Below are 15,781 nucleotides of genomic sequence, written 5' to 3'. Positions count from 1 at the left end.
CTCCAAACCCTCACTTTCAGATAAAATAATGTTTACTTGCGTAGAGAATCTCCCAGCCTTTATAAAGGTTGGGAATATGTGGTTTGCATAGAGAATACCTGAAAAAAAGCCCCATCTCTGGTATATGGACTGAAATACTTCAGAAGTTGTCTTGTATGCCATCTATATGGTCAGGGCTGATGAACTTCTGGAATTTAAGGCATCATGGGGTTACTATAATGAAGGGTAGAGAGCAACAGCTTATGTTAGGTTTTTCAAGTCTTGTAGCGAGAAGAATTTCATAACTATGTTTTAATCCCAACTTTCAGAAACGTCCTTCTTAAACCTCTACATCTTTCTTGTATTCCTTCAGTTTGAATAACTGTTTGCTCTTCAGTTATTCAGTATTTTCTGCCTAGAACACTTTTCTCCATCTGCCTTAAAAAAGGTGATTTTTGTTGTCTTTCTAATGCATTTCAGTAACATCTGCTTTATCACAAAATCCTGATACCATCAGGATATCATCATAAAATTCTCAGTCCTGCAACTAAAGTTATCACAATTTTTATGTGATCCTGTACGAATGCTGAGTGGCTTTGTATTACGCTTGGCTCGGAGAATTAGTAGGTCAGATATCCCTAGGTCTGAGGGATGGTGGTGTGAGAGAGTAAGTGGATTGTGTTCACCTTTAGCTGCTGAAATTCATACTAGATACTATTTTTACAGAGTTCTGTGTTCTACCCAAGGTGTCCAAACTACTACCAACTTCCCACAGTAACATAAAACAAGATCCTATCATCACTAGAGTAGGTTTTTAAAAAGTCCTGTAAGAGATGTAACCAGCTCGCAGGCTTGCTTCGAAGAGCTCTGCTTATTCTTGAGTTATTTTGGAATGGGTATGCTGCATATTCTTCAGTTATTTTGGAATGGCTGTGCTGTAATTCAGTTGTACGTTTATTTGGTACCATGAGAAGTAGGGGTACAAGTCAGCATTCCAGCATCGTACTGATGAATGTTAATCTGATGAATCATAATCTGTTGGTTGGTGACTGATAGTGATGAAAACAGTAATTATTATTTTTACACATCCGCAACAGCCTTGCCTTGGGCCTGTATGATTTGAAAGGGTTGAGTAACACGTTCCCTTGTTGTTACAACATCGGAGGCATCTGCAGTGAGTTACGCCGTGGCTGCTTTACTGAGCAACTCGTGCGTACACACACCTTTGTTCAGGTTTGGGAGAAATTACTTCCTGACGTATTTCTCTCTCTCTCTCTCTCTCTCTCTAGCTGAAGTGTTACCACAAAAAGTACCGGTCAGCTACTCGTGACGTGGTTTTCCGCCTTCAGTTTCACACTGGAGCCGTTCAAGGGCACAATCTGGTGTTCAGCAAAGAGGATTTGGACAATGCCAACACAGGTATTTGCCCTCTGTGGCTGGTCAGGCCCGGATGCGTGCGGGGGTGCGTGCGTGTGTCTGCGCACGCGATGGTCGTCCTCAGGACCTGTTTTCAAAAGGATTCTTGGCTTTTTCCATCCCCGTTTTTAGGGAAAGGGAGGCTACTTTGTGTTCATTAACTCCTAGCATTGTAACGCAGGTAAACTCCTAATGAGAAGAAAAGCTCTTCAAGTGAGTTAACTTGTCAAAACAGTTCAGATACTCCTGCGTAGTCTTCATCATCTCCTCTCACGTTTGTAAAAACAGCAGACTTTGGTTTAAAAGGATGGCTCTGTTAGTCGCCGTTACAGGGAATAAGGTGAGCTAAGCTGATCCCTTTTTTAGCTGATGAAAACAGTGACAAAGTCGGATACTGGGTTGTGACCTGGTCTGCCTGAGTGTGGAGATCTTCCAGGATGCTTCAAAGTATCCGAAAACGGAGGCAAAGTTTTCAAACGCATTTGAAAACGTTGTTGTGCTAGTCTCTGTGTTTTCCAAATTATTGCTTCAGTTTTATTTTTATGTCTACATGCAGGATTGTAACTCCCTCACTGTATATTACTAGCAACTAAAATCAAACATGTTTTCCTGACATATATGGCTATGCCAAAGTTTTATGGCCAAGTATTGCGTTCAGCCAATAGAGAGGGCAGTTGTAGTTTGCTCCTGGGTGTGTTTTCCTTGAAAAGCAAAGCCGGCCGTGTCTGTCTAGAGAAGAGTTTTGGGAACTGTAGGTCTCTGCTGCTTTTGACTGTTCTTGGAAGTAAGCAAAACTCCAACTGATGCTTATGTGATCTTTTTCTGGAGAATGTGTGAGGCAAGAGTGTGCTCCTTTAGAAGCAAATGGCCCAGCTGCAGTGAGAAGGGAAGAGTGGTGAGGGTAGGTGTAGAAATGGCTACTGAGAGTCCCGATTTGTGAGTGCCCTGGAGCTGCTTTCCTGGGAGACGGCGTGCTGAAATGCTCTCCTTTGTTTTCAGATGACCGTTTCCCTGATTATGGCAAGGTGGAATTAGTGTTTTCGGGAACTCCAGAGAAAATTAAAGGTGAGTATACAGAAGCAAATATATGCTTAGTTTGAAAATAAACCACGTTGAAATGTAGATTTAAAAAAAAAACAATCCTTTTTTTTGCCTTTTTTTGTTCCGCTTCGCTTTGTCAAAGATCTGAAATTCGCTTTACTATAAAATATATCATATAGTTACTGGTTCAGATTTGAACGTGCTGTGTCTGAGATCATAGATAATTGTGTCCTGTGATAAGAACTTAAGATCATGCTTTATACTGCAGTTTAATTCTGTTAATGGATCTTTCCTTACTCCTTTTATGGTGTCCCAAAAAGTACTGATTCTGCCTGAGACTGAATGAAACCAGATATTCTTAACTGTCTCATAAATATTCCCATTCAGTGTCCTGTGAATTGCAAGTTTTCTTTGTGGGTGGTGGTGGTTTTTTTTCCCCTCCACTAGTTTGATCACTTAGAAAGTTGTTGTAGCAGCCAGTAAGAAGTTGGGTTCTGTCCAGGTGAACACGAAGATCTTACTTAGCCTGTTGGAAAGCCATAAAAGAAAAACAGTTTTATAAATAAATTTGTCCAGCTCGTTCTAAACAGTTCTGGATAGTAAATACTGGAAGAGAGGCCAGCTGACGTGTCTGAAAAAGGATGAAAATTTTTTCAAGCCTCCCTTCCTTAGATGACAAATCAGAGGTGGATTTTAGCAGGCTCCAAGTTGTTGGAAAGTAGGTTCTAAGTAATTGGAAATTTGTATTCAGTTGCTACCTAAGGGGTTAACTGGCTAGGAAGAAGAGTCACCGTGAAATACTTATGTACAATTTCTGCAAAATGACTTTTCCACATTTGAAATATTATAGAATAACTGCAGGACATCTCTAGTCCATCCTCCTGCTGAAAGCAGGGTCCACCTGTGAGATCGGACCAGGTTACCTGTGAGATCTTTAGCAGGTTCTAGTCAAATCTTGGAAACCTCCAAGGATGGAGACTTCACAGCCTCAGTGGGTGGACTGTTTCCAATGTCTGACTATCCTCACAGTGGATTTATTTTTTCATTTTATGACTCTAAACTTCTCTAGATTCAATCTGTGCCCATTCCTTCTTGTCCTCCTACCTGGCTCTGTCTCCTCCATGACCTTTTGGGGGCTGCTTTCCTGTTGTCCCCAAGATCATCTCCTCTCCAGGCTGAAGAAGCCCTGGTCCCTCAGCCTTTCCTCACGGGGCAAGTTCTGACACCCTGGTGGCCCTCCCCTGAACTTGCTTCACTTTACTCATATCTTTCTTGTGTTGTGTGCTCAGAACTGGACATAATATTTTAGAAAAGACTGCCTGTGATACAGTTTTAAGAAAGGATGGACTTGCCAAGAAGATGAGGCCACCTAAATATTTAGGTAACAAACTTCATAAATGCCTCGTGACAAACGTCACCCCAGAAGCTCTCTGCAGGTGGGTTTTTCTGCCTGCAGGTGAAGGTACAGGACCAGAGGGTTCTTGTCCTCCTCATTTTAATTACCCTTGTTTTGAAAGTCACGGCGTGTGCGTGACGCTCTGCTGCTTCAGAACAACTTGCAGGAGGACTTGCTTCTCCAGACACCACCCAAGAGCTGAGAACTGAGGATTTCGTTGTTCCCTAGTCGAGATAGAGGAGCAGAGACAGAAAGCCGATTTGGTTCTGTCAGTGTCAAAGCCAAGTCCAAGGTCATGAGTTCCTGATTGCCCGTTGTGTTCTTGCTTTCGGACCACACCTAAATTCCTCATGGTTTACGTTAAAAGCTGAATGTTGTCTTACGGCTCGTTGAGGGCACAGAGACATGGATTACTGCTGAGAGTGTGTTGGGCAGCCAGCACCTTGAAGGCAAGCTGCTCCATCTCCCGTTCTGTCCGAGGCTGAGGAATGGATGAAACAGCACAGTTGGCACCTCGGGGGGGGAACTGGGAGGGATTGTGGAGTGGCAGTTTTCAGCTCTCTCTGTTCATCTTTAGTGATAAATTGTTTTGGTATCAGAATGATTATCTGTGGACAAAGTCTTATCATTCCTTTACTGCCACCTCTTGACAGGTACTTGTGGTTTCACTCCGAAAAGCTGCTTTTATTGTGCCTGCTTGTAGGGCTGAGTGGATCATCTGTGCTGGTTCTCTTCAGGGGCTGGGCCAAATGACCAGAACTGCACCATAATAAAGAAGCTCAAAATTCTCTGCTTGTACTTTCTGTAATGAAACATAAATTAAGCTTTTTTTTTTTTAAACTGGTTTATATAACTTTTCTTTATTGCTGTTTCCTACATTTCAGAATGTGGTTTTGCAGTTTGGGGAGCAAAGTTCTATCAGAAAGACGCATAGATGGGGGCATGTATGTGGGGGGCCACACACGTAGGGGCAATGGCTTTGAACTGAAAGAGGGGAGATTTAGATTGGATATAAGAAAGAAATTTTTCACTTTGAGGGTGGTGAGACACTGGAACAGGTTGCCCAGAGAAGTGGCTGCCCCATCCCTGGAAGTGTTCAAGGCCAGGTTGGATGAGGCTTTGAGCAACCTGGTGTAGTGGAGGGTGTCCCTGCCCATGGCAGGGGGGTTGGAACTAGATGATCTTTGAGGTCCCTTCCAACCCAAAACATTCTGTGATTCTACAAATACATGTATTGTTACAAATGTGGCTATGATAATTTTGGGTCTCAAACAGATGTTTATTTCTTAGGATATGAACACCTTCAGAACGACCATGGAGTGATAGTTGATTACAATACCTCAGACCCACTGATACGCTGGGATTCCTATGAAAATACCAGCCCTGACGGGGAAGGTGAGTAATTCGGTCTCACACCACAAGGCAAAACCTTTTGGACCGTTGGAAAGGGAGGAAGGAGAGCTCATTCTCTTGAACCTAATGCCGCTCTACTGATGCGTTAAGCAGCTGTTTACCCTTCCATATTTTGCTTTAGTGGCTCTAATGGAAAGAAAGTTGTAGTAGTTTTTTAAGAGATATTCCTGTTAGTGCTCTGAATTGGTCTGAGACACAACTGGTTGATACAAGTTACTTTATTATTTGTGAATCTGCCAAAAAATTTTTTTTTGTTCTAAAGCTTCCAGTTGAAATCCTAAACATAGAATTTTAAGAACAATGAAATGATGTGGTGAGTTTGTAGCCTTCAGTACTCTACCGTGTTATCTGGAGTGCTACAGGAGGTGCACTAGACTGTAAGGTTAAGGACGAACAAACAGAAAAGGGTGCGCATATTTGCATATTTCCCCCCATAAATTTCCCGTTTCCGAATTGCCCTTTGGCATCTTAGATTTTTCTTCTGTGATTTGCTGTTGCATTCAGAAGATGAAAGCCTCCAGTAGCTGCCTGGAGATTCTGATTGCAGCGTGTGTATGCTTTCCTGATGCTTTGCTTGGGAGAATGTTGTGCTTTTAATGGATATAGTCACGTAAGGACTGTCACCCCTGTGTCTGCACACCTCAGTGCACATGCAAGCCTGATGTTGTTGCAAGTAAAAACATGAGAGAAGGTCCTGAATGGATGCCAAAGTTCTTATTTTTACAGCTCGCCTGTTATGAAATGAGAGAGCTAGGATACCTAATCAGCTGCTCTTTAGGCTCAGTTTCCATTGTGTTTTATAATCTGAATTCAGCATTGACCTTCTAATGACTACATTGGTGAGGGTTTTAGGGCAAAGGCATGCTGGGAGCTTGACTTTTCTCCACTGCATCGCTCCTGTACAGGACTATATCCTTATCCACAGTAGACTCCAATCTGCAGAAAACTAAGGGAAAAGAGGAGGTGAGAAGAGAACAGTCTTTTGGCACCGTTACATGGGGCAGGCAGATAGAGCACTTTGTAGGGAGTCACCAGAGGTTTTCTGGTTGGATTAGATTGTGCAGTGTCTTTTAGAAAAAGTAACATCAGAGGGACCAAATCTTGGCCGAAGAAGATGTCTCAATTTCTACCCAGGATGTTTCATATAATTTGCTTCCTTTGCCCTCACCCATCCTTTCCTCTTCCTTTGTAAATACGTAGCCCTCAGCAAGCAATGCATCGATACCACATTTTAACTGCTGGATTGACTGGATAGATGGATTTGACCTTCCCTGCTCAAGCATTGTAGGTAGCTACATCAGTAGAGGAAGCTGAATGCAGAGATAAATGTGTAGACAGCACACTTCTGGAAGATACAGAACCGTATGCTGCTGGTGTCTTGTAGAAGACTCGATCATAGACCACGCACAAGTACGATTAGCTCGTTTTCCTGATGTTCAGAAGTCATACATGCCACTTAACAGGCTTTTATGTGCAATTTGTGTGTGCAGTATATTTTTAATTACCTAAGATACAACCTAAATACGATGTGTTAGCATAGATATGGAGAATTTTATTGTGCATCTGCAGAGAAGTCACTAGAGTTGAAGCTAGAGAATATAGCATAAGAACATGAGATGTATCCAGATACTGTTTCTCAAGCAGGCATTTAAGAGGCAGGGCGTTATCCTATGATGCTCAACAACGGAATTGCAGGCAGAGCGTTTCCTCTGTGCGGGCTGGGTGTAGATCAGAATGGGCTAAAGCACTTCCACAGGGCACAGCTAAGTTTTTCTCTTAAGGATGAGATCTGTACTCAATGTACAGCTTACTCTGCTGCTTGAGGGGTAAACACAGTTTGCTTAGGTCTTCTCTTACGGAGCGTTTCTAAACACCAGGACAGACTCGTCTTAACGGTTTGGTGCAGTGGTTCATATCATGCTTTTGCATTAAGAAGAGGTATTGAGTCCTAGTATTCACGACGAGTGAGGGACTGCTAAGAGGAGATGCTGATTTCCACATCCAGAAAGCAAACAAAGTCAAAAACCTCAAGAGTCTGAAGCCTTTAGCTACAACCCTGAAGGCAGAGATAATATTTTTTTTTTTTTTTCCTATATCTCAGAAAAGATTTAGATACAGGATGTGGTGTTTTGAAAGTCTGTGTAACAGTGCTGGTATGTTTAAGATGCAGGGAAGTCTGGTACAGAGTCCATGTTTCAGATCTGCTCCACGTTAACTCCCAGTCTTGTGGAGGAGCTTTTAGTGAAATTCCCACAGGAATTTCAATAGGAATGATACGAGAGGTGTGACAGATGATTCTTGTATTACAGTTACACCTTTTTGTTCATTTAAAAAATGCGTGCCTCTGAAATTCCAGATGAAGATGGCCAGGAAGGCTACAGGAGAGCTTGTGAAACGAACAGGATTTGCGTTGTCAGTACCTGTGTGTGGAATGGCTGTTCCCAAGCTGATGTATTAAAATGGAAAACTAGAAGTGGACAAGAAAGCAGTATGCCTCTTTTGAAATCCTACACCTATTTGGCCCTGTTACCAAAAGAAGAAAAGATGAAAGGACATGATAAAAGAAAAATGTACCAAAAGTATCTCGGCTTGTTGGCATGATGCAGTATTGCAGACAGAAGCAACTGCCTTTTAAATAATCTTGAACCCTTTGATGGTCATGAGGTTGTGTACGTTTTCTGCTGAATATAGGCAGGCTTTGGACAGTTTGCTCTCTGGATTTTGTTCCTCATTGCTCCTTCTTAATGGTATAGGAAAGCAATAAACGATTTGAATTTCTTCTCATAAATACCGTTTCTCTTCAGATCCCGTGAGAAGTCTCTCTTGTGTATTGCACTAATGATCCTCCATAATAGACTGAAGATTTTATTCAGTTTCTAATTCGAAGTTTGTGTCAGATTTCCTCATCCTCGAGCAGTACGTTAGCACAGAGAGTTCTGGTGTGCTGATGTCAAAGTACGCAGTCAGTCGTAGGATTTGGAACCACAAGAATCAGGAGGTCTTCCTGCTGCCGTGCAGCAGTCCGAGAGAGCTGCCCTTGGTTTTCCTGCGGTTTTGAAGTCATGGTACTCATCAAGTCTGGTGTGTGTTTTGTGGGCAGGAAGGGACAGAAATCACTTTTGATCTTGCTGAGTACTCTCGTGTTTTATTTTTTTTTTTGGCCTTAAGGCATCACTTAGCATACAACAGGAGTGAATGGATTTACAAAAGGTGTCTCCTTTACTGCAAAGCAACAAGTTGACCACAAATATGTACCACCTGTGGCCACAAATAAGCAGTGTCTTCTTTTATGTCAGGAGATTTAAAGGTGTCCCAGCTCCTCTTGATAATCATGTTTTTCAGTTTTGCCTTGGATATTGTAGCTCACATACTTTCAGCTGCACTTTGATGTCTGTCTTCCTTTTGATGGCCAAGGTCGTATGTCTCCTTCATATTTAGGCTTATTTGGGAATTGAGATTGTTCATGTTAATATTTTGGAAGTAGTTTGATGTGAAGTGATGAACTAAACTAACTGTGGGCTTAGTAGCTATTGTTATCAATAACTAGTAAAAGCAATTACTGCTTATGATTATGGCATTTGGGGCAGGGAGAGGAGGAGGAGTGATAAATGAGGATGAAGTATTTTCTATGGGAACAGAAAGTTGAAGAAACAAGTAATGCCTTCCCACTCCCTGAGAAACTGTTTTTATGCTTTACACTTACTAATGTTTCTTTCTCCCTCAAATACCAAATGACAGCTAGTTGTGAAATAAGCTCCCCCCTCGACCAGAGGGAAGAGGAAAATGAAAAAGATTTGACTTGCCTTTGTTGAGCTGTTTGTTTTTGGTTGTTTGGTGGTTTTTTTTAGTTCTCAGTGATAATTTTCAGGATTATTACTTGGCATAATGAGTTAAGAGATACTATTTTAAAAACAAACATTTCCCTCCTGCTGAAAACACGCATTTCCTTTTGCATAGGGACCATCAGTTTGTGTGGAGCCCACCAGCCGATCCCAGTACAAGCCTGGGCTCTGAGGTGTTCTGAAAATAAAATCGGACATGTTAAAATAAAAATTCAGTGTATTGCCAAAGAGCAGGAACTCGTTTTGGTAGAGGAAGTGAGTAATTGGAGGAAAAGAGGACTGCCTCTGCACTGCCTCTGACTGCTTTATCACACATTTATTCTACGTGTCCTGGTAACACGCTGAGGTTGTTCTAGAGAGGGAATGAATCTGTCATGAAGGAACGACTCTGTCTTAAGACAGTGACTATGGGATGTGTGTGACTGGGATGCTCCACTGCAACTTGTGTGGTGCATCATTCAGTTAGTCAAGATAGGGGATTTTTTTTGTTTGTTTGGGTTTTTTTTTAATAAAGAAAATCGGTTAAACATTAAGGTTATAGTTGGCCAAAACAGTATTTGTTTTAGTTTGCCTGAATTCAGTGGATTGTCAACAGAAATGCACCTGTTTCTTGTTCAATGTTCCATTTTAAGACATTTCACTCATTTTAACAACCATTAAATCCCTCTGCACTCTGTTGTCTGCCAGCTCCACAGGCTGCGGAAAGAAAAGAACGTGAGCACACGTTAGAAGTTGCTTTCAAATTGCAAGAGAAGGACTTTCAGCAAGTCTTTACAAGGCACGAACTTAAGAATCTTTCTCAACAGAACCTGGCTGTTTGTTTCCTTGCAAAGTAGGTTTGCTTGCTTAACAGTGATCGTTAGAAAAGAAACAACTTTGGAAACGAAGATGTTTTTAATTCAAGCCAAATAGGGTAGGGCTGAATGCATCCCAATTCCTGTATCTCTAAAGTCTTGCTTTACAAATTCTCTAGCCTTTTGTAACTGTAAGTAACACCAGTTGGTCAAAAATTGCCAAATATTTATAAACTGGTTTGCTCCCGCTCTTCTTCTTTTCCTAAAGGAATCTATCTGAGAAGTATCTCCAGGTAGGCAGTAGCCAACATGCTGGTATGCACCCATGTCATGTGATTAGATGGGTTGTTTGGCTTTTATTGGCTTTTTTTCTCCTCTTCAGCCTAAAGTAAATAGTTATTCAATAGGGAGGTGCCCTCTGGTGTGGTTTAAACGCTTGTTTTCGCAGAGGGTATTGCACAACTCCGGGCCGAGGCAGAGCTGCTTGGCTTGGGTGCCTGAACAGGAATGCTGGTGCCTACCAAAGAAAACAGCAGCTTTGGTGCCGTCTCTGGTGAGTGAAGCTGAAGGATAAATTACAGTGAATAAACGCTGATTCCAGCTTTTAGTCACCAGTTGGATGCAGTATTCTTTGAGACAAAGAGAGTTTTGTTAGACGACGGGGATGAAAAGGTGTTCTGCAACATTTCCCCCTCTTTCTGTTAGACAGAGAAAATAGAAACATCTATAGAAAACAGAAAAATTTGCTCTGTGAAATGCTGCCAGCTCGAAACAGTATCCGAAATGCCTCAGAATGTCTGCCTTTAGTTGCTTTTCTCCGAGGAAACTTATGCCTTCTATTTCTTGATGGGTTTTGTGTTCTTTTATTTGTATATATGATTTGAATCTGGTTTGTCTTCTTAATTGTGAGGCTGACAATGAGCTGGAGATAAATTAATTTGAAATTGTTTCTTTTTTATGTCGGTAAGATTTAATGCAAATCTAGGATTACAAGGTTTCATTTCTACTTGTGCAGCAATAGGTAATTCTGTCTCCTCCTCCTTTAATCCAGCGTTTGTTTTAACAGTGCTGTGGCTTAAGTATTTTTTTAGCTCAATATGTTAGGGACTAAATATAAGTTCACGCAGGTGTTTTATGGATTATGCTTGATTAGGTAAGATTGCTCTGGACTGTTCTAATGTTTGTGGGGGTTTTTTTTGTTTGTTCGGGTTTTTTTTATTAAGAAAAAATAAAATTGAAGTATTTTGGATAGATCAGCTAGTAGCCGACAGTTAAGTGCAGCCAGACTTTCAAAGGATTTACTGATTCAAAGTGACCTTTTTTGGCTCATTTTTGAAGAATATCTCTTAAGATACACTGAACACCTCTTTGAAAATCTTGAGTGTTTAGCTGAGCTCCAGAACTTGGCCTCTCAAGTTCTATTGAAAATTTTTTTTTTTTTTTCCTTTTATCCAGACGCGTGAGCGTATCAGTAAGGCAGCGTCAGGAGTGAGGAATTCCGTGTGGTTTCCCTGGTGTGCTGGGACATTGGTTTTACTAGGTACCATTCGTCAGTTCTGCTGAGTTTAAATTTATTCCAGATAAAACCAGAATGCCAAGTGCCAGGGAGGGATGGTTATACCTAAGATAAATATTGGAAGTCTCATGTCTGAAAAGAAGAGCAGAGGAGAGGCAGGGTTCCCTAGGCGTGCGTCCTGCCTCTGGCTGCCTGTGCTTCCCTTCTTCTGTACTGTGGATTCCTCCACCCTTAATTCCTTGTCAGCTCCTGCTTGTAGGAGCCGCTCTGCCTGTCGTTCTGTTTGGTACCAGTGCCCTTAATGGTGCACAGATTTATTCGAAGCACAGGTTGCATATGTCAAATACCTCCAAAGCTACTGCAGAGCCAATAATTTGCTTTCAAAAAAAAGAAAAAAGAATGCATTTTTAATGTCCTCTTATTGATTTCTGTCCTGTCTCAGTAATAGGCAGTGTTGTTATCCCAAGGATGTTATTTATCCACTAGCCCTTTGTCAAAGGCTCTCGTTACCTTTTTAAACCCAAAGACCACAGGGTGAATTTTGAGTGGCTTAGTAGATGTTTGTAGTAGTCTGGAGTACATTCAGGTATCTTTTGCAGTTCTGTTTTTATAAGACTGTGCAGAAGACCTCTCTCTTCAGCACAAGAAGATGCAGATGGTAGAGGCTCGGAGGAAGGTGACACGTGTGACCGTGGCTAGCGTTCTCTTTTCTCATTCTCGAATTCTCTACATGTCGCCCAAAGGCCGTTCTCTCGGAGCCGTGTAGTGCTGCTTTTCTGAGCAAGTCTTACTTCGCCCGGCTTTTCTGGGCTCCTGAGCAGACCTGCATTTACCTTCTAGCAAGTGCCTGGTTTTTAGTCACGTCAGCTACAGTCTGTGGTGGTTAATATGGTTAATTTAAGCACTGATGTCCACATCAGTATCTCCTTCCACGTACACATGCCACAGGAGAAGCCTCTTCACCTGATCTTATGATCTGGTTAATGGCCCAGGTTGAATCAAGAGTCTGGAAAGGCCAGCCTCTGCCATGGGTGCATGTTCCTTCCCTGTGCTTGCATCCTGGACAACTCTTCCTCTCTCTCATGAAGGCCGTAGGGCATCCCACCTGTTCAGCTTCGTTAGGCAAAGCAAAATAACCCTCATGATGGTGTAGGTATTGGATAGCTTTTTTATCTTGTAACACCTTACTTGCTTGGGAGTAGCATCAGCATGGCAGCATCAGAGATTGGAGGTGTTAACTGGAAGAAACAAACCGAAATGCCTTTGTACGAATTAGAACTCGGTGCTTGTTTGTTCTGTGACTTCTGTAAGACCAGAAGAAGCAGCAGTCAAGTCCCCGCTCTGTGCCCGCACCCAGGCGTGCGTACGCTGAACCACCTTGTGCATCATGCTTTCTGTGTGAGTGTTCACCCCAGCAGTGAGTGTGAACAGAGGGTGTCACCAGTCATGGTGCCACGTGCACATGACGGAGAGGTCATGGTGTCTCACAGTGCATGATGCCAAATTCATGATACTCTCCGGACGGCAAATCTCTGGGAAGACTTGCAAAACAAAAGACAGACTTCAGCATGACAGTGGTTGGAGTTTCCTGGGTGTTTTAGGCCACCGTGAAGCAATAGCACTCTCTTCTCTGGTAAAGCCCTAAAGTAATGAGATTGTTTTGAGTGACTGTTGGGTTTGGGTGTGATTACTGCCCATTTCGCTGGTCCTTTCACATCATGGACGTTGCCTTTTTTGGCTAGATCCCTTTTCAGTGACTCTCCCCTCCTGGCCGTGGTTCCGAGTTTCAGCCAGCCACCACACCGCTTCGTTCGTAAGACGACTAATGGTTTTGTGGGGTGGTGTCACCCTCCCCACCTCACTGGCAAGCATCTTCTGTTGGTTAGAACAGCCTGGTGAGTGTCTGCTTACAGCTTTTGCAGTACGTTCTGTTTGGTTGTGGAAGAGCTCTGGCCAGGAAGGCTGGGTTCTGTCCTGAGTGCCGGTTTTTGAAGGAGAGCTCTTCCAGCAAATCAGGAATTCATTAACTGTTGGGGTTATCCTGGAACTATTTTGTTGACAGTCTGGCATAGTGGTTAATGGAACACAGGTGTTAGTTTCTGCCATGGAATGTATATGGCAGGTACTGGAGAACTGAGGGCTCTTCCTGGAAAGGTTGCTACAGCAAGCATCTTCTGAAAGTTGTAGTTGTCTTTAATGAACCATAGAAAGATGGAGAGAGAGGGTTTTTTTTTCCTCCTTGCATGTATTTCCAAAGCGGTGTTCATACGTGCACAGCCAATTCATACATCTGCTGGTGGCTTTTTTCTTAGCTTTGGAAAAGAGCAGAATGAAAGACTAGCCCTCCTGAGTCCCACAGCTTCTGATTTCACAAAATCATAGAATCACAGAATGGTTTGGGTTGGAAGGGACCTCAAAGATCATCTTGTTCCAACCCCCCTGCCATGGGCAGGAACACCCTGCACTACACCAGGTTGCCCAAAGCCCCATCCATCCTGGCCTTGAACCCTTCCAGGGATGGGGCAGCCGCAACTTCTCTGGGCAACCTGTTCCAGTGCTTCACCACCCACAGAGGGAAAAATTTCTTCCTTATATCCAATCTAAATCTCCCCTCTTTCAGTTTAAATCCATTACCCCTTGTCCTATCACTACACGCCCTTGTAAAAAGTCCCTCTCCAGCTTTCCTGTAGGTCCCCTTTAAGTACTGGAAGGCTGCAATAAGATCACCTCGGAGCCTTCTCGTCTCCAGGCTGAACAGCCCCAACTCACTCTCATGTTTCACTATTTCATGTTTAAGAGCTGCCCGTTACATTTGATGGTCTGTATGGGATGAAGCGTGCTGCTCTGTAAGTGTCCTGCAGGCGCCGTAAACTACAGGTGCTCCTGATAGTAAAATGTGGTTGAATAAATTCCTCCAAACTATGAGATAATACATTTTTTTAAGTGACCGACAGCAAAATTCTACCTGTGCCAGAACCAGTAGCAGCCTTCAGTGCAGTCAGCTGTAGTGTTTTACCAGTTTTTCAGTGATACCTTTAGTTGCGAGTGAATCTCTGCTGAAGACGGTAGACTTAACTCACGGATCGATCCCAGAAAGCTCTCCTGGGACCCTCCACTCCTGCTCCTGCTCCAGCAGTTTCACTCCTTGAGTGTTAGGTGTTCATCTGTGATCCCTTTTATTTAAGACTTAAGTTCTTTGCAGAGTTTTCCATGAACATCAGAGCACTGCTCAGCAACAAGCAATTGAGAGAATTGAGAGATGGGGTGGGCTTCGGGTCTGCCTTCATATTGATGAGACCTCCTCCAGAATCTGCTTTCAGACATGGACATTGTCTGAATGCTGAGGAAGAACGCTTAGTTCAGACTCCTTCCAGATTGAAAGAGAGAGACAACTTCCAGTAAGCAGAGGGAAAGTTTTTTTTTCTCAGAACCCAGGCCTGCTTCTTATTGTGGACATCCCTCCAACTGTGAAAACAAAACGTTGCATTGCTGGAGCTCTTTTATATTGTTCTCTGTGTTCATAGAATCATAGAATGGTTTGGGTTGGAAGGGACCTCAAAGATCATCTAGTTCCAACCCCCCTGCCATGGGCAGGGAAATCCTCCACTACACCAGGTTGCCCAAAGCCTCATCCAACCTGGCCTTGAACACTTTCAGGGATGGGGCATCCACAACTTCTCTGGGCAACCTGTTCCAGTACCTCACCACCCTCAATGTAAAGAATTTCTTTATTATATCTAACCTAAATCTCCCCTCTTTCAGTTTAAATCCATTGCCCCTTGTCCTATCACTACACACCCTTGTAAAAAGTCCCTCTCCAGCTTTCCTGTAGGCCCCCTTTAAGTACTGGAAGGCTGCAATAAGATCACCCCGGAGCCTTCTCTTCTCCAGGCTGAACAGCCCCAACTCTCTCAGCCTATCTTGATAGCAGAGGTGCTCCAGCCCTCGGATTATCTTTGTGGCCCTTCTCTGGACTCGTTCCAGTAGCTCCATGTCCTTCTTGTGTTGGGGACTCCAGAGCTGAACACAGTATTCCAGGTGGGGTCTCATGAGAGCTGAGTAGGGGGGCAGAATCACTTCCCTTGACCTGCTGGCCACGCTCCTTTTGATACAGCCCAGGATACGGTTGGCTTTCTGGGCTGCCAGTGCACATTGCCGGCTCATGTTGAGCTTCTCATCCACCAGCACTCCCAAGTCCTTTTCCTCAGGGCTGCTCTCAATCCATTCTCCGCCCAGCCTGTACTTGTGCATGGGATTGCCCCGACCCACGTGCAGGACCTTGCACTTGGCCTTGTTGAACTTCGTGAGGTTCTCACAGGCCCAACTCTCCAGCCTGTCAAGGTCCCTCTGGATGGGATCCCTTCCCTCCACTGTGTCCACAACA

The 15,781-nt window shown here is 43.3% G+C and overlaps 1 protein-coding gene across 5 annotated transcripts in view; it reads left to right on the top strand.

The window, feature by feature from the left end:
* The window catches only part of TNS3 (tensin 3), a 251,267-nt gene that overhangs the window by 149,792 nt on the left and 85,694 nt on the right, over window positions 1–15,781 (top strand). For 4 of the 5 annotated variants that reach the window (XM_086614502.1, XM_086614501.1, XM_086614504.1 and 1 more), the window contains 3 exons: window positions 1,269–1,398; window positions 2,395–2,460; window positions 5,123–5,227. In XM_086614502.1, the coding sequence (XP_086470628.1) occupies window positions 1,269–1,398; window positions 2,395–2,460; window positions 5,123–5,227 (301 nt within the window). The remainder of the gene's footprint in view (window positions 1–1,268; window positions 1,399–2,394; window positions 2,461–5,122; window positions 5,228–15,781) is intronic. The other variant, XM_086614505.1, reaches the window with a different exon arrangement.

The sequence above is a fragment of the Tauraco erythrolophus genome, chromosome 7, assembly GCF_009769465.1.
Source record: "Tauraco erythrolophus isolate bTauEry1 chromosome 7, bTauEry1.pri, whole genome shotgun sequence".
Lineage (NCBI taxonomy): Eukaryota > Metazoa > Chordata > Aves > Musophagiformes > Musophagidae > Tauraco > Tauraco erythrolophus.
This window is presented reverse-complemented; position numbering and strand designations above follow the sequence as displayed.